At 34.8% G+C, this 27506-nt stretch overlaps 1 protein-coding gene across 7 annotated transcripts in view; it reads right to left on the bottom strand.

Annotated features, from left to right (window-relative positions):
• LOC107085682 (protocadherin-11 X-linked-like) overlaps nucleotides 1–27506 on the bottom strand; it is a 176826-nt gene that overhangs the window by 69527 nt on the left and 79793 nt on the right. For 4 of the 7 annotated variants that reach the window (XM_015376155.1, XM_015376158.1, XM_015376156.1 and 1 more), the window contains 2 exons: nucleotides 7916–7951; nucleotides 6344–6415 (listed from right to left, as the gene is read on the bottom strand). In XM_015376155.1, the coding sequence (XP_015231641.1) occupies nucleotides 6344–6415; nucleotides 7916–7951 (108 nt within the window). The remainder of the gene's footprint in view (nucleotides 1–6343; nucleotides 6416–7915; nucleotides 7952–27506) is intronic. The other 3 variants (XM_015376157.1, XM_015376160.1, XM_015376161.1) reach the window with 1 other exon arrangement.

Raw genomic sequence — 27506 nt, 5'->3', positions numbered from 1 at the left:
ATGTGATTTGATGTGAGTTATGTTATAGTGTGAACTTAACATGATCCATGAGCAATGATGCAGTGTGAAACTGCATAAGATTTGGCTGATAAAGAAAATAAAGCTGTCTAAATGTGAGTTAGATTGTGCAATAAAGAAAAAAAATACATTCAAGCAGGCTTACTTATATCTTTTACAAATCATAAACACAGCATAAATAAAACAACATTGATAAAGTAATCATCATGCTGATATTTTGTGTTATTTCTTAGATGCCTTATGTCAGTAGTTGGCTTTATATCTCAATTAACACTAATTGTAGATATAATAGGGAAATTAATTACATCTGACTGACAGCAAAAAAACAACTTATATATTATTTTCAACAACTTGCTATAAATTCAGGCATTAAGCCCTTGTTTGAGGTTTTCTACTTGTCACTCTTTAATAAAGGCCAGATTTACCCTGAATTGTCTGACATGTGGAACTATTGGACTTTATTTGACAGTAGACAAACAAGAAAGGAGATGAAGAGGCAGGGGAAGCAATGCAGGAAAGGTCTTCAGATGGGGATTTAAACCCCGTGACAGCTAGGATTGAGTAAGCCTCCCGTATATGTGATGTGGACTTTACCCCTGCACCGCTGCCAAGGCCTTCATTGAAAAGCTTTATTTATTTATTCAGAGATCCAATTACACATGAAGACTTTATTTTGTAAATGAAAAACTGACTTTTAAAGAAAATGCATTTCACTGGATTTAATTTACAGGGATCCCATAGATGGATAATAAAAGCACAATGTAAATCCATTTGAATTTAAATTTGTGAATAACAGATTATTATATTTCATTCCTTTATTCTCTATAAAGAACTGTACACATAAGACTTCATCCAACATCATTCCAAATTCAGTTTATTCTTTGGTTATTGCATTCATGGTTACTGCATTTAACATGTATTTTATGTTTGTTTAAAGTGATAAGGGATCTTTAAATGCAAATACAACTGGTTTAAAAATAACTATTTTTTTCATTGCTATAGCAACAAAAGCAATAAAGAAGTCCTGAATTAAAAACATCATTAACACAGAGTTCAGCAGCAGGATATGTGTCTGTGCTCACAGATTCTTCCCCTTGGCCACTACAGGCGCACTGATAAAGCACATATTGTTTCTCTATACAAAGAGGCCAGTGAAACAGGTGAGTGGAAGATTAAAATAAAATCAGGCTCTAATGAAGGGCAGGCTGCCAAGAACCAAGCAAAGAGCTTCATTTGAAAACTATCAGAGAGGGTTGACTAACCTAAATCCACACACTTAGCAGCCTGAAAGCACAACTGAGCACTTCTCAAAGCCCGTTATGTTGAAACAGCCAGCTAAATATTCTATTTACTTGTTTCATCAAGATCCTGAGGCTACAAGTATCTTTCTGTGGAGGTGCTGGTAAGAGAATAAGACATAAGAAAAATAACAGAGGAAGAAAGGGCAAGCAATGAAACAAGCTGCCTTTCAACTAACAACTCTGAAACAAATCCTTTATGTTGAGCTGTTTCAGTTGGAAAATGAGGAAGAAATTGTATTTTTTCTCTTTTATCTGCCTTAAATTATATGTGACCAGCATGAAAAGATTTAAGGACTCTTTAAAATGTATCTTTTCTTTTCTCGATTTTACATATCATTTTATAAGACAAAAACAGAGCCAGATACCTCACTGGCAAGTTACACAGCACTCAGTGCCATGTTTGCAAAAGCTTTCAAGTAGTCTAAATATCTTCTTGTTCTAGGCTTTGGCAGCAGTTTCTGAAATTGCTGCTGGATGCACGCTAAAACATTGCCCAGGTTCCAGCAAAAGAAAGAGCCCACTACAGAGCGCTGGCAACACCACAAGGAAAGATGACTCTGACTTCACGTGATTGCAATTATTAAAAAAGAAAAAAAAAAACTGCTCCAACAATGACATCCAGAATCTATTAGAACAAACAGCTGCGTGTGACAATTAGGACATAATCACTTTGCGTAAAGGGAGTGTCTACTGTTTTTCCTCAGACTGCTGTTTATTCAAGCCCATTCAAGCTGACACCAGATGTGAAGAAAAGCCTAATATACTTTGATGATGTGCTCAATACCAAGTCTTTCAGAGCCACAACATTAATTAGTATCAAATACAATTATTGAGTGTTGAATAAATAAAAGTTTTGCTCCTTGTGGTAATGATTGATGTGAATAAAACATTAAGACAAACAAAGCAGAGAAAAACAAACAGCCAGGAGTCAAGGTAAGGGTTTTGTCAAGCATGATCACTTATTTAGAGAAGCTGCCAGAAATCCATAAAGCAAAGACAAGCTGCAGTAAGAGATATCAAGACCAAACAAAGCCCTTTAAGTCAGAGAAAGCACTGCCTTTAGAAGTATGTACACAGAGATAAAATAAACAGCAGAGATTCACGCCAATTTCTAGCGTGTAACATGCCAGAAAATCCGACCCCCCTCTATCCAACCTCCTGTAACCACACAGACAGGACAGGATTCACAGGTTACTAGATTACGAATCCGTTGCATCGAGATAGAGGACTAGAGGCTAAGTGCCTGCCACCTTGTCCTTTTCTGGACCACAGATCTTTGAGTTTTATTATACTACGCACTTTACCTTGACTATCACTCTCTCCAAACAGCAAAGAACTCGGTGTGGCACGGAAAAGGACTTGGCTGACAACCACCTTACTTTGAGTGATAAACAGGGACCACTTAGAAGTGAATCAGGGGAGATTGGCTCTGCCATTTCAGATAAGGATCACCTCGCGGGCACACCTAGACCTGCATAAATCTGCTCATGGGGGATGGTGATTTGTTATATCACACATGTAGAGAGAAGAAGATGGGAGAAGGGGTAAATATAAAAAAATACTGAAGCGTTTTGTCTATTCTTTGATGTCAAGAATGTGTATCTGTACAATTGGCTGGCAGATTACAGTTTTTGGGAGCAGAATTTTGTTTTATGGCGCTGTGCAATTGCAGCCCAATATGTGTAAGGAGATTTGCATCTACGCTTGTGATGGTGATTTAGCAGGAACATTAGTGAAGGAGGTGATTCTGACAAGGGCCTTGAGAGATTGGTGGGTGATTTGTGACAAATCAAATAAATTTTCATCCATTTACTCCGCTATTGACTTTTCTGCTATGACAATCTGCTCTGTCACTTAGACAAAAAAGAAAGTAAAATTCCAATAAGAAGAAAAAACAAGTCTAATATAAAGAAATTGAACTGCATTTTCATATGAACAGCTATGTAGGTTTGCAGCTCAAAAACTAACATAATATTTTACTGGAATTTTATGAGATGTAAACAAAAGTCTTACAAACTAGATGTGAAGTGGGAATAAAATATAATTTCACTTTGAATCTTGCCTTTTCATTGTAGCTCTGGAATTAGGCTTAGATTATTTTTTTTGTTTGGAATGTGAAGATTTTTTCCAGACTTTATTATTATTTTTTTCTTTTTGTAAGGATTAACATGTATTTAGTACTGTCAATCACTCCTTTCACCAGCTTGCCTTCCTCCGCAAAGTAAATTTTCCCCAATTCATGGGTGTTTCACAACTATGTTTTGCTATGGGGACTGTGTGTACAAGATAGTGTGCTGTTAGTTCCTGGATGTTTACCTAAATGTCCAGTTTGGTCTCAACTGAGCGAAATAGCCACTTTTATATGTTTTCGGTTCCTTCTAGATGGTTTGTAGTAAATTGTAAATGACGATTCAAACTATTTCCTTTCAACAATAAATTTCTTCCTGAAATTGTTCAGTAAAGACCCGTTTTGTACTTACCAAATAATTTTCCTATTGACAGAGTCTCCCATCCTGGCTGTAGATTTCTTTAGCTTCTACAAAGTTACTATCAGACTGTTAGTCATTTCCTGACTTAAATGGACAACAGCATCATAGTAAGTTTGCAGTTGTGGCAGGATGTTTTCCACTTTCAAATGATTTTACCGTCCAACACGCCCCTTAAAAAGTTAAATTAATATTCTTTGAAGGTGTACCCCTGCATTAACTTCTTAACAACTATCCCTGACCTGTCTAGTGAAATGTTTTATATGCAAAAACCTTTCATAACAAATCTCAGATTCCCAGAACTGTTGCATTTATATCGCAATCAAATAAAACACAGATCTATTTTAGTTAAAAATAGATTGTTTTAATGCAACTATATTTGATAGCATCAGAGGAAAATCAGGCTGAATATAAATGCTCACCAATCCCTTTATAAACTATGTAGATCTACTAATTTCCTTCCGCTATGCTTTGTTGCTGTATCAGATAAAAACTAACAAAAATGGATGTTTGAGTTTGTTGTTGTATGAGATAGGATTTGAAAAGATACCAGGTAATTACCTTTTTTTTCTGTCCTATTTGCGATGAAAATGGTGTTATTAACCACGAGTAATAGTACAAAGAATACACCTGATTAAAAGATGTCCCAACACAATCAGGGTAAATGATAGTTTGATAAGCTGTACACATAAAGATGTATGATGTCTGAATACCAAAACTATTTCTTCCACTCCTAGATGAGCTGTAAATGTTTCTTATTTTTTGAGATAATAATATAGGAAAAAATGTTTCTTCAGCTCCTACATACAATTTTAGTTTGTTAATGCATTGCTTGAAACAAATTACCCAAATGTTATCAATCTTATCCATAAAATACATCATTACAACACTTACTCAAATCAGCTGGGGCTTGCATTACCCATTTCATGCAAGAAATATTATATATGAAATTTGATAATGGGATGTATGTCCTGTAATTGTTAAGAGCCTTCCCTAATCTATCTCTTGAAGAAGTTCAATTTTGTTTGGAGTGCAATCTGTATACTGTGTCTTCTTAAAAACTATGGCTTAAGTTCAAAGTCAAAGTAAGACTTTCTTTATTTCTCTCTTTTTAAGAAAGTGTTTAAAATGTCAGAAAAATAAGGAATCCCCCAAAAATAGGACTTAGTCGTTTGGCTTTATAAAATCAATATTGGGAGAGGAAACACTAGAGGTCTTTTCCACAAAACCAAGACAAGGGATTATGGGGCTGATCTTCAAAGGTTCCAGTTAAGAGGCACTAAATTGCATGTGCAGTTTTTTATTGTTTTATTTTTTTTTTTTGGTATTATCGATAAGTTAATGCTTATAGGTTGTAGGTTACCTACAAAGATTGGTGCACAAACGTTCAGACCTGTAAACCATTTTGGTTCAGCTTAATAAAATGAGCAGATTGCATTTGTCACTGACATTAGAAGAAAGATTAGGTTGATTATTCATAGTGCAGCTAAAATATGTAGCATCTTAAAGTGCTACAAACGATAGTAACGCAAAATTAAATTATGAAAAAAGACTAAAATAAACATAAAACATGATAATGTTTTTTTTTTGGTATGTTGATTGACAGCAAAGGTAGATTATGCAATAAACATCTAAATTTTTCTCGACCATCTCCTTTCAACAGCACCATGACAAGATATACTGCAAAAAAGTTAGCTAAGCAAATAATAACACAAATTTCTGCAAAATTGCAAACATTTTTTCTTAAATTCTATGCCGTCCTGCTGCATTAAGCTGTGTAGGCCCACATAGACCTTTTTTCCATCATAATATTACTTGAATGTTGTTATTTCTGATGGTCTTTACATATTTAAATAAACACCAAATGGCCATCCAACCTCTGGCATTGTAACAAAGCCTCCATTGTGGGTATAATTACTGAAGATATTTTTGCTTGCAGTTTGCACCTGACTTTCAGAAGTTAAGTTTCAAACTTTGAAAATTGCATTGCGCATGAGCGGTTTACATATGCAAGTCCTCCACAGATCATTTTTGCACAATTTGGTCCTTAAGAGTTTCTTTCAGTTTCTAACAGGATTGATGTGGGCAGCCGCCTAAGGCAGGTTGCCCAGGGCAGCAGGAGCTCCCCCATTCTTCAACTTTTACATAATATTCTGCATTTACGTTATTGTTTGCTGAATCAACCTCTTGAAGTAAACTGCAGATCTGCTTTTAGCTTCACTACTTGCACCTGGCTTGAGGTGTGGATCCTGGCTTGGTCTTCGTTGAATGGATGAACCCAGGAACCATTCATAAGTGGTGTCTTGCTTTATCGCTTATTGTTTAATTGTTTAATTTAGATTTTGTGTAATAGGCCCCAGGGCTTCAATTAATAGTGTAATTGTTGTAAACAGCATTCACAGTCCATCTTAGGAAGGGTTTTCAAGCCTCCTCTTTGAATGTCTCTCTTTGTTAGATATTCAGAAAAGATTGTAGACAAATAACTTAAAAGTTCTAAATGTATTTATTTAAGGATGACATCAGCAGTCAGTATCTTACCTGCAGTAGATAGTTGTTTGAAAAATCCCAGTTTGAAGAATGATTTCTGATATTTCTCACCAGATAGTCAAGCTAAAGGCAAATTAGAGCAGGGTTAGTCAAGAGTCCTAATTTTTGCTATCTTAAAAAACAATATGTAGAAGAAAACAAAAAAACACTCTATTCTTAAAGATTACATGTGTTATCACATGTAGTTCCATAAATGCTGCTTTTTATACTGTACTCATATTACAATAGTTCATATTGCATAAAGCACTACGTTTACTTATTTCTGTAGATGGGAAAAGTTTCACTATCTTATTGAATTGTAAATAGTGTAAAACTGAAAAGGATTTGATGTTTTGGCAGTAGACATTTTACGAGCTCAATATTTAATAAAATAGCCTGCAATTATTATCTTAAGAAAATTTGCTACATTAAAGCAAAGCAGAAATCAGGTTATCCTGTTATTTCTGAAAAACCCTGTTTTGGAACAAAGTTCACTCTGATTCCGAGATCAGCTTTTGTGAGATGATGAAGATCTTCAGCAAGTAAGATATTGACTGCTTATTCAGGGTTTGCTTTTTTATATATATCGTCAGATTCCAAATATGCCATGTCATTTATTTTTACCTCTTGTAAATGTTAGAGTACAAACAACTTCAATCCAGATTTCCTGTTTCAAGTATAGCGCATTTCAACTCTGCAAGACAACATCATATCTGAGCAGTTAAAGGGAATTTTCTCTTGATGTTATTAAAAGATGTTTATTGGATGAAATAAAAAAAAACTCAGAGGATATGTTTGGGATATTAGCACTATCAAATGAAAGAAAGAATCTGATAAATGTTGGTTAATAATAATTAATGTACTTTAGACATTGCAGTATTTAGTATTTAAGTATTGTGTATCAGTATTGTGATGTCACATGTTTTCTGCATACTGTGCTGTCCTAAAGTTTATGTTTACAGCATATATTTAAGGGAGGGATGGATGGATGTATGGATGTATGTATGTAAGTATGTATATATGTATGTATGTATGTATGTATGTATGTATGTATGTATGTATGTATGTATGGATGGATGGATGGATGGATGGATGGATGGATGGATGGATGGATGTATGGATGGATGGATGGATGTATGGATGGATGGATGGATGGATGGATGGATGGATGGATGGATGGATGATGAACAAACATGTATAGTTTGACACTTTCACAATGTCATATAACACAGATTAAGCACAAATAACAGTAAAATACATTATATTTATTGCTTTTGTTTAATTATTACAACAATAATAATAAACCTGTATATTACTTTACTAAAATTGCAAGCTCTTCACATAACTGAGGAGTCTTTCTAACATAACCTTCATAGAACCCAACTTAAAAAAATCTGTCCATCTAATAATTTGTTATACGGTAGATATTTCAACATAGCAATTGAACAGCAATAATAATGTTTTGAGATTAATTTTCAAAAAGGCAATAGATATAAAGTTAAACATCGCAAATATAGGAGGAAAATGTGAAGGAAGTTCAATCTTTGGATTATGCCTACAAGAGAATAAAGGGAAGCAACTTACATTTACAGAGGTTATCTTTCCAAGTTGACAGGCCTCCTGAAAGACAAAAAAAAAAAAAGATTTTACATCATTATCTAGCTGTAAATCTTCAAATATTTACTTTGGAAATAGACAGTTGATCTAAAAAAAAAACGAAACAGAAATGCTAGGAACTCTTCAGTCCTATTCGAGTCAGCTAGAGTTCAAAGATAATATATTTTTATTTGAATTTGTAATGTGGGTAAATATTACTTTTTTACTGCTGTTGTTTTTTTCATTTATCAAATGCAAGGTTTAGTTTAACCTTTCTGTGCTCAGTTGGATTCCCAACAAGACAGGTTAAGCAGAGGAAACTTCAAAAATATAAAGCATGAGGCAAACCTGATGATCTGACAGCACAAGAAATGCAGCTGATACTTTGATAAAAATGTTCTCTCTGTATTTTGGAGAGAAAAGTGAACAGAATATCAGATGAAGCATAAAAAATTAACAATAAACAGCGACAAGCTTCTAAATTAGGAACAAAAGACACCCGCAAGCCTGCAACATAGCATCCTCACTCTCTGGGGAATGATATAACTCACAGAGAGATAAGAGTGTTAATTTTTAATCACCAATTCAATTTTCTTTGTACTCTGCATAATAATTGGAAAATGCAACTTTATTTGCAAAGAAAATACAACAAGTCTGGCAGTGAAAATCCACTTAGAGGCAGGGAGGCCAAGAGGACTGCTGAGGTGGATCGGTCAGAAAATAAACAGGAAACCAGTTCGTGTTGATTCTGCTACAATTGGTCTTCACATGTATTCTGACTGAGCAACAGAGCAGCAGCTATCAAACAGCTACCAAAGCTTTACACACACAAAAAAATAAAAAATAACCCAGAAAAATAAAATCTAATGACTGCTGGAAACTACATTGCACTAGAGACACAAATATGCATTCAGAAAGAAATAATGCTAATTTTGATTTAGTATCAATCTGCTAAATGGTCATTTGTTGGTTGCAACAGATGACTATCCATGCTATGCTTGGTCCTGCTAGAGGTCTCCACCTGTTTAATTAGTTGTACCTTCCCCTTGTTGCCAGATGCTAACTCAGTACCGTAGGAAGGATTGATACAAAGTTCTCAGCTCAATTCAATAACCAGATTACAACCATAAACAGATGCACAAAAGTGAACATTAATGAAAAGAAAAGAAATCTGTTAATATGATTAGATTGCATGCTACTTAATTGATGTATAAATATTCGGATATAGATTTATAAGAATTTTGAGTCTCTGGTCTTGTTAAATTCCCTCAAATGACAATTGTGAACTGGTGATATATGGATAAATTGAGCAGAGATTAAAAAAACAAGGGGCTTTGGTATGGTTTCCATCATGAATTAATAGGAGTTTGCTTCACCAAAATTCGTTGAAAGAAATATAGCCACTTTGGAACAATCAAATAGTTAGTTAGATTGGCTTTTTTTGTGCTTTATTTATATGGAAATTGAAAATAACAATGTTAAAGACCCTTTTCCCTGAAAAGAGATCACTCTGGACAAACTCTTTAAATAACATTTCATAACTTATATGTATTAAATGACCAGGAGACATGACAACAGATTTTGATAGAAACTGTAATCTTAGTCAGAGCAGAGAAATTGATTAGGGTTACAGAATGGCAGATGCTCACTTCTGGGCTTACCTCTCAGGAAGTGGCCCCGATAAACAGTTAAAAAGGCATTTTATACATCTCCAGTCTGCCACATCATCATATTGTACATCATACACTTTAGCAGATGATTAGACATCCATGGCGCCAGCCTTATCAAAATAGAACACCGCTCTCATTCCATTTCCAAATCTTTGACATGTACAAAAATGAAGATTATAACTGTATATCCAGACAGAGGAACTGTCCTAATTAGATTAAAACATCAGTTCTGACACAGAACAGGCAGCCCATACCAGGGTGTGATAAACTCACTGATAATTATCCTAACAATAATAATAATAATAATTATAAAAGGGCTGCATTGTGGAACAGTGCGTGTTGCCTTGCAGCAAAAAGATTCTTGGTTTGATTCCTGGCCCGGGGTCTTTCTGAATGGAATTTGCATATTCTCCCTGTGCATGCGTGGGTTCTCTCTTGGTATCCCAGGTTTCTCCCACCGTCCATATCATGATAGCTAGGTTAATTGACTTCTCTAAATTCTCCTTTGGTGTGTGTATGTGTGAATGGTTGTGTGTCTTTGTGTGTCTCTCTGTTGCCCTGCGACAGGCTGTCCAGGATGTACCACGCCTCTCGCCCATAGACTTCCAGAGAAAAGTACTAGCGCCCCTCGTGACCCCAGCAGGGATAAGCATGACAGAAACTGGATGGATGGATAAGAAAATAACCATAATAGTATAAATAATAATAACAATAAATTACTATTTAATACTGATAGATCATTCTTTTATACACTTCACATTTGTCTACAGACCTTAAATTGTTGCAAGAGCAAAGAAGTCAAATTACATATAAAACAGGAATGGTGTGTAACATAGGAAACAGCATTAGTTTCCATATGCCTTTTCAAAAAGAAAGGTTTTTAGTCCTTTCTTAAAAGCGTGTAATGTCTGTTGGGCCCTGAGGTGGAGTGTAGCAGTGTTCCACAGGTGGGGTGCAGTTTGGCTTTAAAGGCCCAGTCAGCCTGGGGAGAAGCAGACTTCTGTTTGTCCTGACCGGGTCATGGTTGATGTGCAGTTTGAGAATTTCAGTAAAGCTGACAATAACTGCGAGGTCTGTGCTACACATGACTGTAAAAATAGACATTTGTTTTATGCTTTGGGTAAACTGTATAAAACAACTCATGGTGCTGAAAGGTATGCTTCATAGTTCGGTCAATAAAGTGTTTTTTTGTGAGGCGGCTTTTTATGTGTCCACCTGTACCGACCTATTCTGAGTATATTATATAAAGGTATATAGGAAACTGAATCCTTTTTAGTTATGTCTCCAGATATTACTGACCTACACAGAATAACAAAATATGAGTTTAAGTGTTTTAAATGCATAACTTCATGCATGTACAATATAACAAAAACAGTAATATGGAAAAAGGGAAAACATATAAAAAGCAGGTAGTGGAATTGTGCTGTTATGAGAACATGGCTGCAATAAATAGCCTGTAAAGTTATGCAGTGTGTCATGACATCCTGCAAAAGGAAATCTGAGTGAATGACACTCTGTAGGATAGATGTCATAAAATAGCACAGTTTTGACATGACATGTTACTTGAAATGAGATGATACCTTTTTGTTTAAAATATTCATGGTATTTCAAACTACCTATAGAGAGCAATAATGTATGTCTACCAAAGATTTTGCTCTAAGCATATTTCTTGAGTCATAATCTTAGGGTACAACAGTGAGCCAAAATAAATGGATTATGTCCACAGAACTTTCTCAAAGTACTTTCATTCCAAATATCACAAACCCTCTGACATCAACATTGTTTTTACAGACAGATGCATTTCTGAATCCCTAAGTATAATTACCTGTAAGCATAATCTTAGACAGCAAAGCCAACAAGCAATCAAAGCAATCAAAATTAAATATACTTTGATTTTTGGACAGGTGGGTTTAAGAATTGTTTTTTGTTTTTTTCAAGAATCAGAATTTGTATTTTATTTTTCTAAACTAACAAAAAATAATAATTTAATTTTGTTATTTTAATTATTAGTGTGAATTTAGCATTTTCTCTAATGGGAGAGTATGTCAACGTTTAAGCACAACTGTGTAAGGAACTACTAAATATAACACTCAGTTACAATAGTATTTGATAGTTGCATCCCAACATGGGGTTTTAACCCATTGTTAACACATTACATACTGGCATCATTTTCAAAGCCCCTCAACCAGGCAACTCTAAACAATATTTAAACTAAAACTACACTCATACAACTCAATCACATAAAAAATAAAACCTTAAATACAGACTTTTTAAGGTCTGAATTTGCCCATATAGTATGGTTTTTTATGCAGACCTTTTTTTGTGGTTTTAAATTCAATTTTATCATTTATTTATGTTTGGATTGCATTTCTGTGTGCTGGCACTGGATATGACAATTTCTCAAACAGAGAAGTGCTTCTAGAACCGCAGATCTACTAGCTTTATGTTTATCCATGGTTTATATTATGTATGCACCTATTTCCCTGTACTTCACACACCCACAAGGTTGCACAAGGACAGACAGGTTAAAGTCATTTGCAGCCTTGAATTTAGTAAGGGAGAGTTTTTCATATTTCAATATATATTGTATTTACTTCTATCAAACCAAGAGGCTCGAACACTAGCACTCCTACCCTGTTTCAATGTCATAATAAGGATCAAAAGTAATTCTTTACATGCCAATATTTTATCTGCAATATTAATGGTTTTGCAATTTTTATTAGTTTTTTTGCATATCTGACACCAACATGTGTCAAGTCCACATGAAAAGTTTCTCATTTGCATCCACTGACAGCCCTTTTACAACACCATCTTTTACTAGAAACTGCCATCCCACATGGTTGTTTCCTATGCAACTAATGTTTTATTCAATATACCATGACATATTTCTACTAAATAGATTATATATATATATGGTAATGTACCTTAAGGATCTGAAAAAAAATGTCTTGATTGTTTTACTATAAATAGATAAAATTTACTTTTACATGCATTGTTTTTGGTCCATTGTTTTTTCTCTATATGTCTCTCAGCTCTAAAATTTGTAGTTTCGAACCACTCAAATCCAAGCCTGGGAGAGAGTTATGCTTTGGATAAGTGCATTTGTTGGTGTACCACATCAAAGTACAGAGAGATGTGTTAGCGAGCAAAGGCAGTGAAGCTCAAGCCCTGCCTTTGATCACCCCAGGCACTCTGATCATTAAAATACTAGATAAATAATTGATTAAAAACACCAGACCTTATTGTGCTCTGTTGCTCTATCCAAATGCATCACAATTTCAGATACCCTGGCTTTTTAATGTAGAAACCCGAAAGTAGATGGAACAGAAAAGAACATACCATGCAGCAGACATATAGTGTATCATTACTGCATGTAATAAGAAATTGTACAGACATGATTATTCTGTATCTGTTCCTGCAGTAAACTGATAAGGGAACAGACTACAGTAGAAATTTAAGCTCTGATATGAACTGGAAATGGAGCAACAACTCCTCTTCACTGGTAAAGGTCTTAGCCAGAGCATGGCAGCTTGCCATGGAGGTAGAATAATCAGAAATGATAGGCAAAGGTAAGAAAAATTGTGATCCCATTGTGCGTAGGTGAGTGGGGGTAGTTAATATTACATTTACAGTGGAAACTAGATATGCACCATGTAAGACAATGAGCCCACTGTCTTCATATCCAGGATATTAAAAAATGTTTCAGCTTAGGATTGGATATGAGCTAATAAATGTGACTCCAACGCTATACATATATCTTTAAATTTACTGTATAGAAATACAGTAATCAAAGTATATTTCAGTTCCAACTGGAATTGGAACTAGATCACAGCTCTGATTGGTCCGTTTGCTCCTTCATAACATCCATTTATTAACATAACTTAATCAGTGTATACATATAGCCACACACTTTGATAGTAGGCAAGGGCTATATATACATAGATAATGCCCCGGGAATATGAAAGATTAATAAAGGTAAGACTCAAAATAGAATTCAGTGGGCTCATGCTGTATTTGCTGTTCACACCTAAAGGAATAAAGAAATATTTCCCAGATACCTACATTTTACTGGCCTATGAAAAAAAAAAAAAAAAACATTTTGCTTTAATTATAATTTTCACAGTGACTCAGAAAAAAAAAAATTAAAACTTCAGAAATTATCATGTTGTTTATAAAGCACAATTCAAAACTGTAGTTGCCCAATGTGATATATAAAGATATGTTAAAAACAAAGATGATAAAAGTAAACTACTAAGTTAGAAACAGATAATTAATTATTGAAAAATTTAAAATGTTAAATTAAATTTTATTTTAGTGACCACACTCGTTTTAGATAATATTTACAGGAAAAGATAAAGTCTTTTATAAAGGGTGGATGGGTGGATTACCCCAGTGCCCCATCCTGGGCTTTTGTATAATTCAGAAGTGACCATTAGACCTGAGTGATCTGAAACAAACAAAAGACTGCATAGTTTCAGATAAATAAACAGGAAACTTGAAAAAAAGGCAAGATGTAACCACCCAGGGTAGACATCAATGGGGCTGACACAAATGCTTGATCATTAAAAAACTTTTTTTTTACTGTTTTCCTTTTTTTTTTTTTTTTTTTACATTTTATAAATCATTAGTAAATTTGATCATAGCATAAAGTGCTATGCAAGCAATTACTGCCAGTATGTACAGTAGGAGCTCATCTGTGAAGTGGGTTTAAATTTAGCCATATTGACAAAACTTATGTTATTTGCAATCTAACACAGTGTCTTACTTCAGCTTGATCAATTAAGAAAACTTTTTTTTTACTGTTTTCCTTTTTTTTTTTTTTTTTTACATTTTATAAATCATTAGTAAATTTGATCATAGCATAAAGTGCTATGCAAGCAATTACTGCCAGTATGTACAGTAGGAGCTCATCTGTGAAGTGGGTTTAAATTTAAAAGTAAAAGTAAGAATACGTTTTAAAACAGTGTATTTCAAAAATAAACAAGATTCACTTTTTGTTAGACACTAACTAGCCGACTATTCAGATTAAAATGAATTTTCTTTAAGTAAATCTTAAAGAACAATATGTATTGCCTGCTGTTTGCATTAATTGAACGTCTATTTTAATGTTAAACTCAATGAAATAAACCCAATATTTATAAAGACCGTTTAGTAAATGAACCTTTACAAGATGAGGCATGTAATCTAAATTTAGGAATCTAAATGCTTCATGCTCTTTGCTTTGTTGCTTTATTCTGTTTAAATTAGTGACACAGCTGTGCATCCCAGACATTCAACATATTGCATATAATGTAAAGTCGTTTCATCTAAGTGGCCCTGTTATGGCAATATTAATAAAAATGCACCTAACTACTTCATGATATGTATTCAGAACAATTTTTCCCAATCTACATTAAGGTAGCTTGCAGCCTTTTTATCTAAGTAGCCCTGTTTTGGCAATATTTATGAAAATGCACCTAGCTACAGCTACCTTAATAATGATTAGGGCAAATCGTTTTAAACATCTATCATGAATGAATAACTTTGAGCTGCAATATTAAGGCTTAAATCCTCTTGTACTTCTAATAGTTGTAATACATAAGATCTTCTGCTTCTGTTTTTGTATTTCCCTACATAAGAGTTTATTTGATGGTGTAAATATGTTGAAGTTTTGGAGTGTGAACAATGCATGGCAAAGACTTTAACGGCTACAGATTTTTGACTTGCTGAATTTGTTTTGACTTTCCCCTCATGGTCCATTGGTTATTTTCCCCAGAGTTTCCCGTATTTCAGTTTTCCTACTGCATAAACTTTGCAAAAATAAAAGTCAAGCAGAACTTGTTAGGCTTTATTATGCCAAAATGTCAAAGCAGCCACAGTTTACCACCTAATCTGTTTATATATGTTTGTGGAAAAACACATGGGTTGGCTGTCAAGAGATTTCCCTGCAGATGAGGAAAGAAACGGATGAGTTCTATCAATTGGAGCAAAGTGACAATCTTCAGTTGAGCCACAAAACAATCAACAAACAAGAAGTTCAGACATATTCATGCATAGCAAAACAGTGGAAACCCTGACCATGTTTGCCATCTGCATATGTTTTACAGCAACCAAAAAGGTGAAATCTCGGGCGAGAAACACAAATTAGTGTTTAGGTTTGCATCCCTTGTACTTATAGCGAGTCCAGCCTGTCTCGGACAGAGTGATAAAACTGTTGCTAAACAAAACACCTCCTCATCAAAAGGGGCTAATAAAGTCTTCAATATACTTAAGTGTAGCCTCAGATAAATAGAATACCCATTTACCTCTGCATTGGTGTTGTTGTCCAGAGTGTATTGATGTTCTTATTGACATTCAGTAAAGGAAAACCCTTTCAGCAAACCACAGAGAGCGGTATAAATCCCGTAAACTTCTTGAGCGAGCACAAACACTAATTTTCCTTTGGCAGAATTACAAGATGCCGATAATGCCACTGTGTTCAGACTGGATTTGAATAACAAGTGGACACATTGTTGCCTTTTCATCAGCTTATTATTATTAATTGGGTTGTATATACTTGTTTTCCCTAAGAAACCTTCTTTCTTGCTTTACTCTTAGTGAGGTATTGATCCTTTAAGTGTGCCATCCCCTACTGATTTCATTAGGCTAGCTGCTGTTAATTACTCCAACTCTAACCTTTCGTTATTCAGCTGGACCATCCATTTGGGTAAATAAAATAAAAAAAGCTGATATAAAAGAGCTAAAAGGGGGATAGTTAAAGAAAAAAAAATCAGGTTGGAAGGTAGGGAGTTACACGTTTTTGCAAACCCAAATAGCTTCTCTCCTAAGCAGATAGATCATTAAAGCATTTTCTTCTTCCATGCATATTTATCGACAAAAATCATGTGATAGCTTTAGCAAGAAAATGAAATGTTGCTCTGTGCTGAATCAAAGTGCAACACCTTGATTCACAGACACACAAATTTGTCTTCTTAGTGAAGGTATTAAAGAGTGTAATGTGGCACATAGCTGCAAAGTTATAATTAGACTTCATTTAATACCCTATGTCACAAGATTACATGCACCAAGCACGCAGTCTGAAGGCATGCTCAAATCACAGGGGATGTAATTGATTAACCATATGAGACTGGGAGCCAGATGATGAGGATGATGCTCTAAATCCATGTTAAATCAATATAGCCACTTCCTACACATCGAGGGATTATTGACAGAAATTACACCCAGTCCTAATTGCCCGCTACAAACAGATAAGATTATTTTTCGGCTTGGTGCACTTTTATGTGTGTGCAGGGAAACATCCCTCCACTTTGCACATCTAAACAATCACCTGCTTTGAGGTGGGATGGCGCGTCTGCAAAGAAACATCACAAAACCATACATGTGACATTTATGGGATCTGTCAGTCTTATCATACGAGAGTTGCCCTTTCTTCAAGGTTGAGTATGTACTAGCAGGAAAGATTCTACATAATACAGGGGGAAAGCAATTGAGAGAACTCCCTTTGGCCGAGATAATAACTTCATCATAATTAGCTTTCCGTGCTCAGGAGTCTTGAATTGTCAGTTGCAGTGGGATCTGGGCTGATTTATTGCTTGATTTAATTACGTATCAAAATTCAATTAGACATGCTTTCAGCCAGATTCAAAGGGAAGTTTGTCAAGCTGTCCCTTGGAAATCAAAAAAAAGCTTGAAGGACATCCTTCATAAAATAGTGACATCTAACTCAATAATTGTCACATGCTAACTCGTTCATGCTCTAAAATAGGATTTAAAGCTCCATACCAGCCGTGCTGATTTTTCTTACCTTGCTATTACTGTTTCACATCTCACCTGACATCAAACAGCATCAAATGGTGCAAAACAGGCAGTGACTCAGTAGTGATTTGGAGCGAGCTGCTGGTACTTTATCAAGTGAAGAAACATGACAAAATGCTCTTTGAGGCTGACTACGACTAAGAAGGTGTCTGACTTTCTTTACCCACATCACTCACTGCCTGCTCACCCTTTTTTTGCTACAGACTACACAGGGGGGAAGGGGGAGCTGTTTTGAATAAGTGCCACAGAATCCTCTAAGAGCTACATTGATCTTTACCAGTATGCAAATTGAGGATGTCATGGTTTAAAGTTAAGAAGCCAAGCAAGAGAATGAATATTTCAGCTGAGAGTAACTGACTACAGCATAGTCTTTAAGCAGGGTTGTTAATACTGACATTGACAATTTTATTAGCAATACCAAGTTATTACTTCACACAAACTTTATTCAATTCTCAGATTTTTCTTTTCTTTTTTTTAACCAATTAAAAAGTTGGAGAGACTTATGTTTTTGCATAGTTTTCTTCAGTGTTTTTGAGCGGCACATATGCAATAGATTTCCACTTCACTTAACTGCTGAAGTGTTTTTATTAGGCTCTGATATGGGTACCTCTTCAGTAAACTAAAGTCATTTCCTGGAACCACCTTGAAATGATGACCCATTATCGTGCTGGAGAACTAACTTCTGAAAAATCATGCACATGGTCAGCGTTAATACTGTTTTTATAGTAAAAAAGCCTTGACATAAATATGCTGAGCACCAACCAAAAGGTGTTTTTCTTTCTCGTATTCCTGCATCTGTTTTTTTCTAAGGAAATAAAAAAATAGTCATTTCCAAATGTTAAAATGGAGCCCTATTTATTTTGTTGCTTCTAATTCAAAAAGTAAATTCTTAGACATTAAATTTATTTACCTAAAGAAGATTGTATCCCGATAGGAGCGTTAGTTCTGATTATTTAGGCATGTCTAGGTTCTCTGTGTTTACTGCAATCAAGGTTTTATCAAGCTGCATTTTAAAAAGTTTAGTTATACTGTTCATGCAGTTTAATTTAATTTAATTTAATTCAATTTAAAAATGCTTTATTAACTCCAAAAGGAAGATAAATGGCAAATTTTAATAGTTCTTCGTATACACATGATTATTTTCACATTACAAAATTTGTACCAACTGTAGGTACACAACTACTTTTTGTTAAATCCTACATAGGTAGAAGCATTATAAAAAGTAATTTAATTCATAGCTAATGAAGTAACATATTTGTCTAACAATATGCACAGCTTTACATTTTCAAAACAAATTCTATTTAAACAGAGACACTCTCTGTGTTTTAGCCTATGATCTGTATTGAAAGAAACTATGCGACAGGAATAAACCACCTAATTGTGTATCCTAAACAGAAATACAATATAAACCTAAGTAAGATCTATGTTGGAGAATCCCTTTGGGGAATAAATGCTGCCTGTACGAAAAAAAAAACCTTTGTCGCTGCCCAATTAGCCAAGTGGGGAGACCAACTGAATTCTTATTCTCAGGGTGTCAGATATTGCAGGTTCATGAAATTGTTTCTGAGAGAGGAGCAATGGGTTGTTCAGTGTCAGCATTAAGATACACTCGCCCCAGCATGTAAGAGAGATACAGCGATGGAGGTGGTTTTGGTCCAACGATTTATCATTTCAACCCCAGTTTATAGTCCTATAAATCTGTTAAAAAATAAATTGACAGTGCAAATAGATCCAAATGATTCTGTTGATGTGGGTTTCAAGAAATTAAAGGCAGGACTTTAATATACAGTATAGGTTTAGGTGTTTCTTTTAATTATTTTATCAACAATCACTTTAATCTTTTTAAGTGTGAAGCTCAAAAGTATTAAATATCGTTGATGAAGACTTTTGGCAATTTACAGTGTATGTTGACCATTTACCCCTCGTTTTTTTTATTTTTTATTTTTTTTGACTGTACAATAATCCCACTGATAACATCTATAAACTCAACTGAATCAGATTAGCTGCATCATGATTGTAAATTTTCAGGGTAGAATTGTTGTGACGTTAAAAGTAAATTTGGATTAATGCAACCTCTATGCCAAGTCTTGGAATTTTTTTATATTATTGCTAGTAATTTTGTACACCTGGAAAAAGATGACCTGTTCTTATATAGTGCTGTTTAGATGTACTTCATTCAGTCAATCATGTATTCAGACGCACACTAATGGTGACAAGATACAATGCAGCCTAATATGGCAAAAACAAGGCTGCTGTACACAAACACCACCGGACCCTTTGACCACCATCAGTAGTGAAATGTCTTGCCAAAGGACACAACAACTCAGTCAGAGCTGGGGGTCATCAAGTTGCAAGATGAAATCCTCCATTCTATGCCAATGCTAACCCTATATGATGCAAAACTTCAGTAGAAAAAAGAAAAATACCCATTTTAGTGACATCATTCTACATTCTTGGTTAACCAGAAGCATTTGAAGTGATCAACCCTTAATTGTACACAAAGATATGCAACAGCTTGACTGTGTGTTTGAGGGAAAAAATGCATTAAACTGGGAGGTGCACAGAACAAAGTCAACACTAAGTGTACTATCAAGTAGGAAATATGGAAAAGAGAATGGGTAGCCCACTTGATGTGTCAAAACGTCATTATAAAGATTCAGTTGCACTGTGAATTGTTCATCTGTTTGATCTGTCTCCCACCGAAACATCTGACAGCATTCTTCATACAGACTGACAGAGGTATTGTCCATAGATTGTGATGTGCAGTGACACACTGGATCACAAGCTCGTGTTTGAAGCAAAGAGCCTGGTTTACTGTCAGTCAGTGACAAATAAAAACCACCATGATGATACTGATTAATGACTCCTGAAACATCCATGGGATTGATCTCCTGCTGAGAGGGAGTTGCTTCTGTCTTAAATTTAAACACACAGATGTTAGCTGTAATGTTATTCAGCGGATGTCATCTGGGTCTCAGAATGTATTCACTGTCATTCTTCACATTACCGCGGGCATAAAATTTCACAAAGCTTGTGAAAAATTAACAATCAAAAAGACTTGTGGCCCCATTAGAAATTCCAATGAGGACCCAACAACACGAAGTGATGATAGTTTAATAATAATTCTGACAATGAAAGCCTCCTTGGATTCAAAGCAGACTGAATAGGAAAACTTTTACTTAAATCCACATTTTATATGCATTTATCTTGTTTTTTGTACATACAGAATGGATGTACATGTATATACTGTGGGTTAATGTTTTCTTAATTGCTTACTACACAACATTTGGAGTATTTCCAATAAAAAGAGAAGTCAATAAACATAAACATATTTTTGTGCATGCTTGTTCATTTGAGATTCATTGTCAGAACAAAATTCTATTTAATAGCAGAGTTACTTTAGCCCTTCTTCTACCGCTGTGGACCAGAAATATTTCTGTACAAGGCAAATGTATGCTGCGGGATGTCCGTCCCATGTGTTGTTTTTCCCCAAATATCTTGCTGTTTCTCTGGCCACATTCAAACACATTAACATATGTTCTCACAGCGCACAGTGCTACTCTGCATTGGTAAATGCCTTATTATAGCAATACTCACTTTGTGCATTCCCAGTGAATATCCATAAGTACTAAAACACAGCCATATCTGCCCACTCAGAACGGTAGGGATGTGTCTCACGTGACAGGGGGGCTCCTTAACATTTAGTCAGAGGCTGTCTTTGTCAAATTAATATTCCTCCCACTCACAGTTATAGCAGGTGGTAATAATGACAAATAGAGGCAATGCTGAAACTCCTTGGTACATACTGAGCATAATAAGGTCATCTGTTGGTTATGTTTTGTTTTTTTTCTCTTGTATTTGTGCCTTTTTAGCATGCAGAGTCAAATTATCTCAGTGACTTGCATCTTGAAAGACTGCCTGCGTGAAATATGCAAAGGAAGAGGGTGAGAAGAATATCCTGAGCAATGCAGCTTGTTCTTGCCTTGAGAGCTTACATGCTCGTAATCAATGTCAAATTTAAATTTCTTGCCATCACTGCAATTTCTCCTTTTTTTCCTGTACAAAGGTATTCCACAGCTCTGAAATGGTTTTAACCAATTTTCTTTCTGTTTCACAATTAATTAGGAGGAAGGAGATTGCTTTTGCACATATGGTCTCCTGGTAAAAATTTTAAACCATAGTGATGTGAATAGAAACCAAAACCTTTGGGGAATATCTTGAAAAAATATATGTATTTATATTTTTAGGGGACAGAACAGGATAAGTACAGCTTATCTGACAGGGTAAGTATAAGCTTATCTGACATTTGGTTATTTTCTAATCAGTGAACATATCCACTTAATAATAACATTGATTACCTAAAAAAAAAAAAAGCAACGTTTTTTTTAGGCAATTAACAAGGTTTATTTCATGTGTCTACAGATATGTGCTCAATAATGGAAATTATTATTTATTTTGGCGGTCATCTGTTCTGATCTGCAAATAAAAAGAATGCATATCAATTAGTAAGGGTGAAATTCGCTTTTATTCCACAGTCGTAAGAATTTTTAGAAGGAAAAACTATAAAAGGCCAGGATAAATAACACACCTTAGCTTAAGAAAATATTCATTAAGAAAAAGTTTTTCCAAGACCTTAATCTTCAGGGGGTTTTTTTTGTTTGTTTTTGTTGTTTTTTTTTTTATTATTATTTTGATTACAAATGAAATTCTTATATCATTTTTGGAACTTTTTTATTGCAATTTTATGGAGCATGGGGGAAAAAAGAGGTATAGCAAGCATATAAAATGCCAATTTGCCACAAAATCTTTGTAACATACAAAAAAAACGCCAATTTTTGCATGCAGAGTACTAATTTATGGCCACAACATAGGCATACTGTAAGGCAAAACATGCAGCGGAGCCAGACTCAATTTAGGGGGAGCAGGCATAAGGCTGTCACTTCGCTTTACCCTTCAACAATTTCGCGGCACACAAATCCAAATTTTGTCTCACAATAATGTCATTGCTTGCTTTAATGACAACAGGGCCTGTTTACGGTCTTGAAAACATTTAGAGTTTCAACCCATCTATTCTTTTTCTAATTCCTTTTTTAAAAGTGTCCTTTAGAGTCTGTAGTCATGCAGTTACCCCTATAAATTCATCCCTCTTGCAACACTGCACTTACTAAATTTCATTCTACACCTGCTAAGTGACCCATCGCAGGCTCACTGTGTAAATTATGCTGGTAATGGAGAAGGGACAAAATAATTTAGCTTTTTCTTCAGCCATGGGACACCACTAAGGAGGAGAACTTTAAGAGCTGTACATTTTCTTTGGGTTAGCACTACTTAATCAATGCTCTATCTGTATAGAATTCACTATGGGTGAGGGTCTTAAAACATTGCTGGCTTTATCCCAGGCCTGAAAAAAGTTAGATTTTTCAAATATAATGGCACCATTTCAAGTACTTTAAAATTAAGATCATGTAGGACATGTACCAGTTGTCTGGTTTTGGCTGTATTGAGCCTTAAACTAAAAAAGTTTACATTAATTGGAGTTTGCTTTAATATTTTATGAGCGGTGAAGGAAAACAGAGTTGAAGTAAGTCTATTTTTGCTGAAGCAGTATAAAATAGAATAATATAGTATATCATAGATAATGATAGATTTTGTGATATACAGTATACAATAGATTAATCCAGTTTGCTTATTTTCTATAAAAAGTTTTTTTTAAGAAAAAAAAGAAAACTAAGTTCAATGTGGGTCAATCAGTGTGCTTTTTTTTCTCATCTGAATGAACTTTGTAAATTTTACACCCACTTTAAGCTCCTGAGGCGCCATGGCTTTTATTTCTTATAATTCAAAAAGTTATTACAGTTGACTTTCTTAAGTCTAAGTCAACTTGGGTGTGATTTATTAAACTTGCATATGCACAATATTAGCTCTGTAACTTGTGAACATCACTTTCCAAGGTCAGCATCTTTTAAAAACAAACTTGGCGTAGAAACATGTGGTCCCTCATGCTAAATCGCACATCTTGGAGAAAAAGGGAAATTGCAAAACAGATGGTGAGGTAGACAACTGAAGCCAGATAAAAACCTCTCTTTTGCTAAAACTAGATCTATGTCATCATAAGCATCCAATATCTAAATATATCTAAATGTTGTCTTATCATCACATTTCTCCTGATTAACATGGCGAGTCGTATCACAGATCAATACATGCTTTGAACCAGTTGTGAGGCATTCACATTGATTGTTCTAAAGTTTTTAATACCACTGTGACACCTGTGCTTAATGGATGACACTTTGCTAGAGGATGATGAAAGTGGAAGAATTAGAAGGGAAGGCATTTTCAGAGATCACCAAGGGTTTCTGAGACAAAGCCATTCAAAAGCACATAACAAGGTGCTCATTTTGAGCCTGGACTGATATTTATTTTTGATTGTGTTCATGGTGGAGAATCCTGCTTCACAACAGTAGGTTGGGCCAAATATGCTCAAAATGTGCAGGGTTCTTTGAGCACGCCCTTTAACTATGGCTTTACCATATAAACTGGAGAAACGGCGCAAGTTACGTTTAGACACTGTCGTCGGACAACATGCAGTACTTTATAAATGTTTTAATCAGGTTGGGTCGGATTGGATTAGCCATCAGGTGGGTCCGGATCCGGACCCTGGTCTGCTAATCCGTGACCTCTGCTCTATAGAGCCTTGCTCTTGGATCTATGTATTGAACAGGGTTAAGAATTGAAGAGGTCGACCTGCTGGACCCATACCATCCCTCATCATAAGATCAGTGTGCACTACTCCAGTTTACAAAAAGAGAAGGGTAGCTGCACTTCAAAAACAATCTAGAAATAACTAAAAGATTCTTAGATTAAGTTTATTTACCCTTAATTTGAGTAGGTACATAAGATGATATCCCCATGGAATGAGATGTTTTACTGTTAAAATAAGATAACTAGATAGAGTAATATGCACGTGAAAGATGATAATCCAATTTTTTTTTTTTTATGTAAATTTTCTTATTCAATTGGCAAAGTGTTTCATTTATCTCCTCAATTCGAGAAAAATGTACTTATTTTAAGAACAAAATGATTTATGTAGATAAAATTTTTGCTGTGTGGTTACTAAAGGAATAAAGATCAATATTGATCATCACCATGCCACGGTAGTTTGCATGTTCTCCCTGAGCATTCGTGGGTTCTCTCCGCTTCCTCGCAGAGTCCAAAAATATGACTGCTTGTTTTATTGGCTTCTCTAAATTCTCCTCAGGTGTAAGTGTGTGCTTGAATGGTTGTGTGTCCTGTTTGTATCTGTGTTGCCCTGTGATGGACTGGTGACATGTCCAGGGTCTACCCTGCCTCTTGCCCGTAGTTAGCTGGAGATCCAACATATTCTCATTATCCTACGAAAAGTTATGCACACTATTTCGTACGTTTTGGACGTTTTTCCTCAAAAAACCACATCAGTGCGCATGCGCTGGCAGACAGAAAAAAAAGCAGATCCGCGGACGGACGTAAAAATGAGAAAAACAGTGCAATCATCACTTATTCATGTCTCTAACTACGTTTCTTGCTGTTTTATATCTTAGGGTTAGGGTCAGGGTTAGGGCTAATTGTAATTTATATTCCATATTCGTGAATGGTGCGTCAAGATGCGCATGCGCATACGACGAAAAAAACGTCCAAAACGTACGAAATTACAGTGCATAACTTTTCGTACGATTTCATACGCACTCATAATGAGAATAGGTTGGGAGATAAGCACCAGCACCCCTCGCGACCTTGCTTGGGATAAGCGTGATGGAAAAATTATGGACCATGTCATGGTATATAACATTTAACATACTCTTGAAATGATAGTCATTAATATATTAATATTGCAAAAAATGGATGTGGCTTCAGGCTGCAAAGACCCCCCCAAAAAATCCAGGTATCTATAGAGAGATAAGAGAACATCAAAATATAAAAAGCTGATGTAACAGACAGTTTTTTTTGTCCCAAATAAATCTAGACGTATTGGTGGGCAGCATATCCAGATATTCAACCCTTTGTATCTTTTATTTTAAACATAAATTGCCACTTTTACCCACACTGGAGTTCCTGGCAACTGGCTCTTACTGTACCAGTACAAATTCATCCATAGGAATTTCCAGTTTGTGAGACACTGACAGAATTATATGTGTAAATATCACACAGTCCTGCACACATCGCAACATCTGGTCATCATATCAGGCTCTCCCTAATCTATTTTATCACCTCTCACTAATGAGAATTACTTGTAATGCCCAGCCCCATAATCTCTTCTTACCTCAACTATTTAGGATGATTATGTTTTAGTTTTTTATCCACACCTTATACATTGTGATTTGTTGTGGCCAGAGATCTGTGGGAACAATTAGTTTTGTTTTGTTTTTTTGTGCACAAATTTGTATTTTAAGGATGTCAGTTTGCGTTTGGCCATTGGGCAGTAAAAAAAATCTAAAATCTAAAGCATAACATTACACATACAAAGCCATTTTAGAGCCAGAGCTATTCTTTGTCACATCTTAAGTATGAGAAGAGGGAAAACAATGTGTCTTCCACAGAGGCAGTAGTCAAACACAAAATCCATTGTTTCAAGGATCGATTTTAATTTAAAGCCTTGTCCGCTTCCAATAAGGGAGAATTAACCCACTCCTTACTTTATTTAAATGCACACTGTGTCAGTGTAGAGAATGAACAGTTTCCAAGGGTGACAGATAAAACAGTCCAAAGAGTTTAATCTTGCCAATTAAATTAAAAAAATCACACCCTGGCAAAGTGTGGAGAGGTGTAGAGATACAAGAAAAACAAAACATTGTAAACTGTACATTTGTCATTTAAAACAATAAATAAAATGATAAACTCTGCTTAGGAAAACTCTAAATTGGCCAATAATTTCTGTTGCTAGTGTGCATCTTAACTTTTGCCAGTTACAACAAATGTTGAAGCAAACACAGAAAAAAAATCTAATCATCAAATGTTTCTGTATCCTGTAAGCATTTTTCACTGGTTTCTGCTCAAAAAAAGGTTAGTTGAAAGCCGCCGGTAAATGAGGAAAGAGAAAATCACATATGAAGCATTTAGATGAACCAGAAACATGACTGCTAAAGCTGTTGGTAAATAACAAATAATTGTTTATTGAATATGTACCAAAAATCAATATTGGTTTGGAAATCTGTTTAATTTTTGTAGATTATAAGTTGACTCAGGAATCTCTTTGGAAAAATCTGGTCCAAGATTAACAAAGAAATTATTACAACTACTAGTGTAGCTATTTTAGTCGTGTTCTAGTTTTCACTGTCGTCTTCTATGAAATACTTTGAATATTACAATTTTGGTGTTTTAAAAGGTTGTTTAGGATATTCCAAATGTCTTTAATATTATTATCATTTACATCAGGCTTGATCTTGTAAAATTCTTTTCTGAAAAGCCTCATAAAATGCATTGATATGTTTTTAATCTTTAATACTTAAACTCCGACTCCTTAGTCTAAAAATGTATGAATTTTCTATATCATATATATATTTCTTGTGACAGGAGTTAGCAGTCCATTTGTTATCCATTGACATTTTTTTTCATCTTACGTTGCATATTATGAACCATTATTGGTCATTCTTTGTTAAATTTCTCTATTAATATATTCACAAGACATATGCACTGTTAATATCATTGTAATCAATGATACTGTCACAGTTTTGTCCCATTAATTAATTTATTTGTTTTCTTTATTGATTCTTCTGTTGTCATTCTACAATAGAATCTTTAGTTTTCTGATATCTTGATCTTATAATTTATTTTGGATATTATGAAGACTGGTAAATTATCAATAATATCATTAAATAATAGTCTACCAACTTATTCATAATATGGTTTCTGAAAGTGCTATCAATCGAAGTAGCAGAATTTGATGCAACTTGGCTGGTTCTGATAAAATTGGGGAAAAGATTTTAACTTAGTATTGTGTTATCAAAGTCATCTGTGCATCATTGGTACTTAGCAAATCAATGTTAAAATAACCAAAATATATTCCATCCAGTTAATAAAATTGTCTGTGTCAGATCTTTAAATTAGTGCTGTCAATCGATTAAATTTTTTTAATCGCGATTAAT

This window comes from Cyprinodon variegatus, unplaced genomic scaffold (assembly GCF_000732505.1).
Source record: "Cyprinodon variegatus isolate N-32 unplaced genomic scaffold, C_variegatus-1.0 Scaffold130, whole genome shotgun sequence".
In the NCBI taxonomy this organism is placed as follows: domain Eukaryota; kingdom Metazoa; phylum Chordata; class Actinopteri; order Cyprinodontiformes; family Cyprinodontidae; genus Cyprinodon; species Cyprinodon variegatus.
Note: the sequence above shows the minus strand (reverse complement) of the source record. Positions and strands in the feature narration are given on the sequence as shown.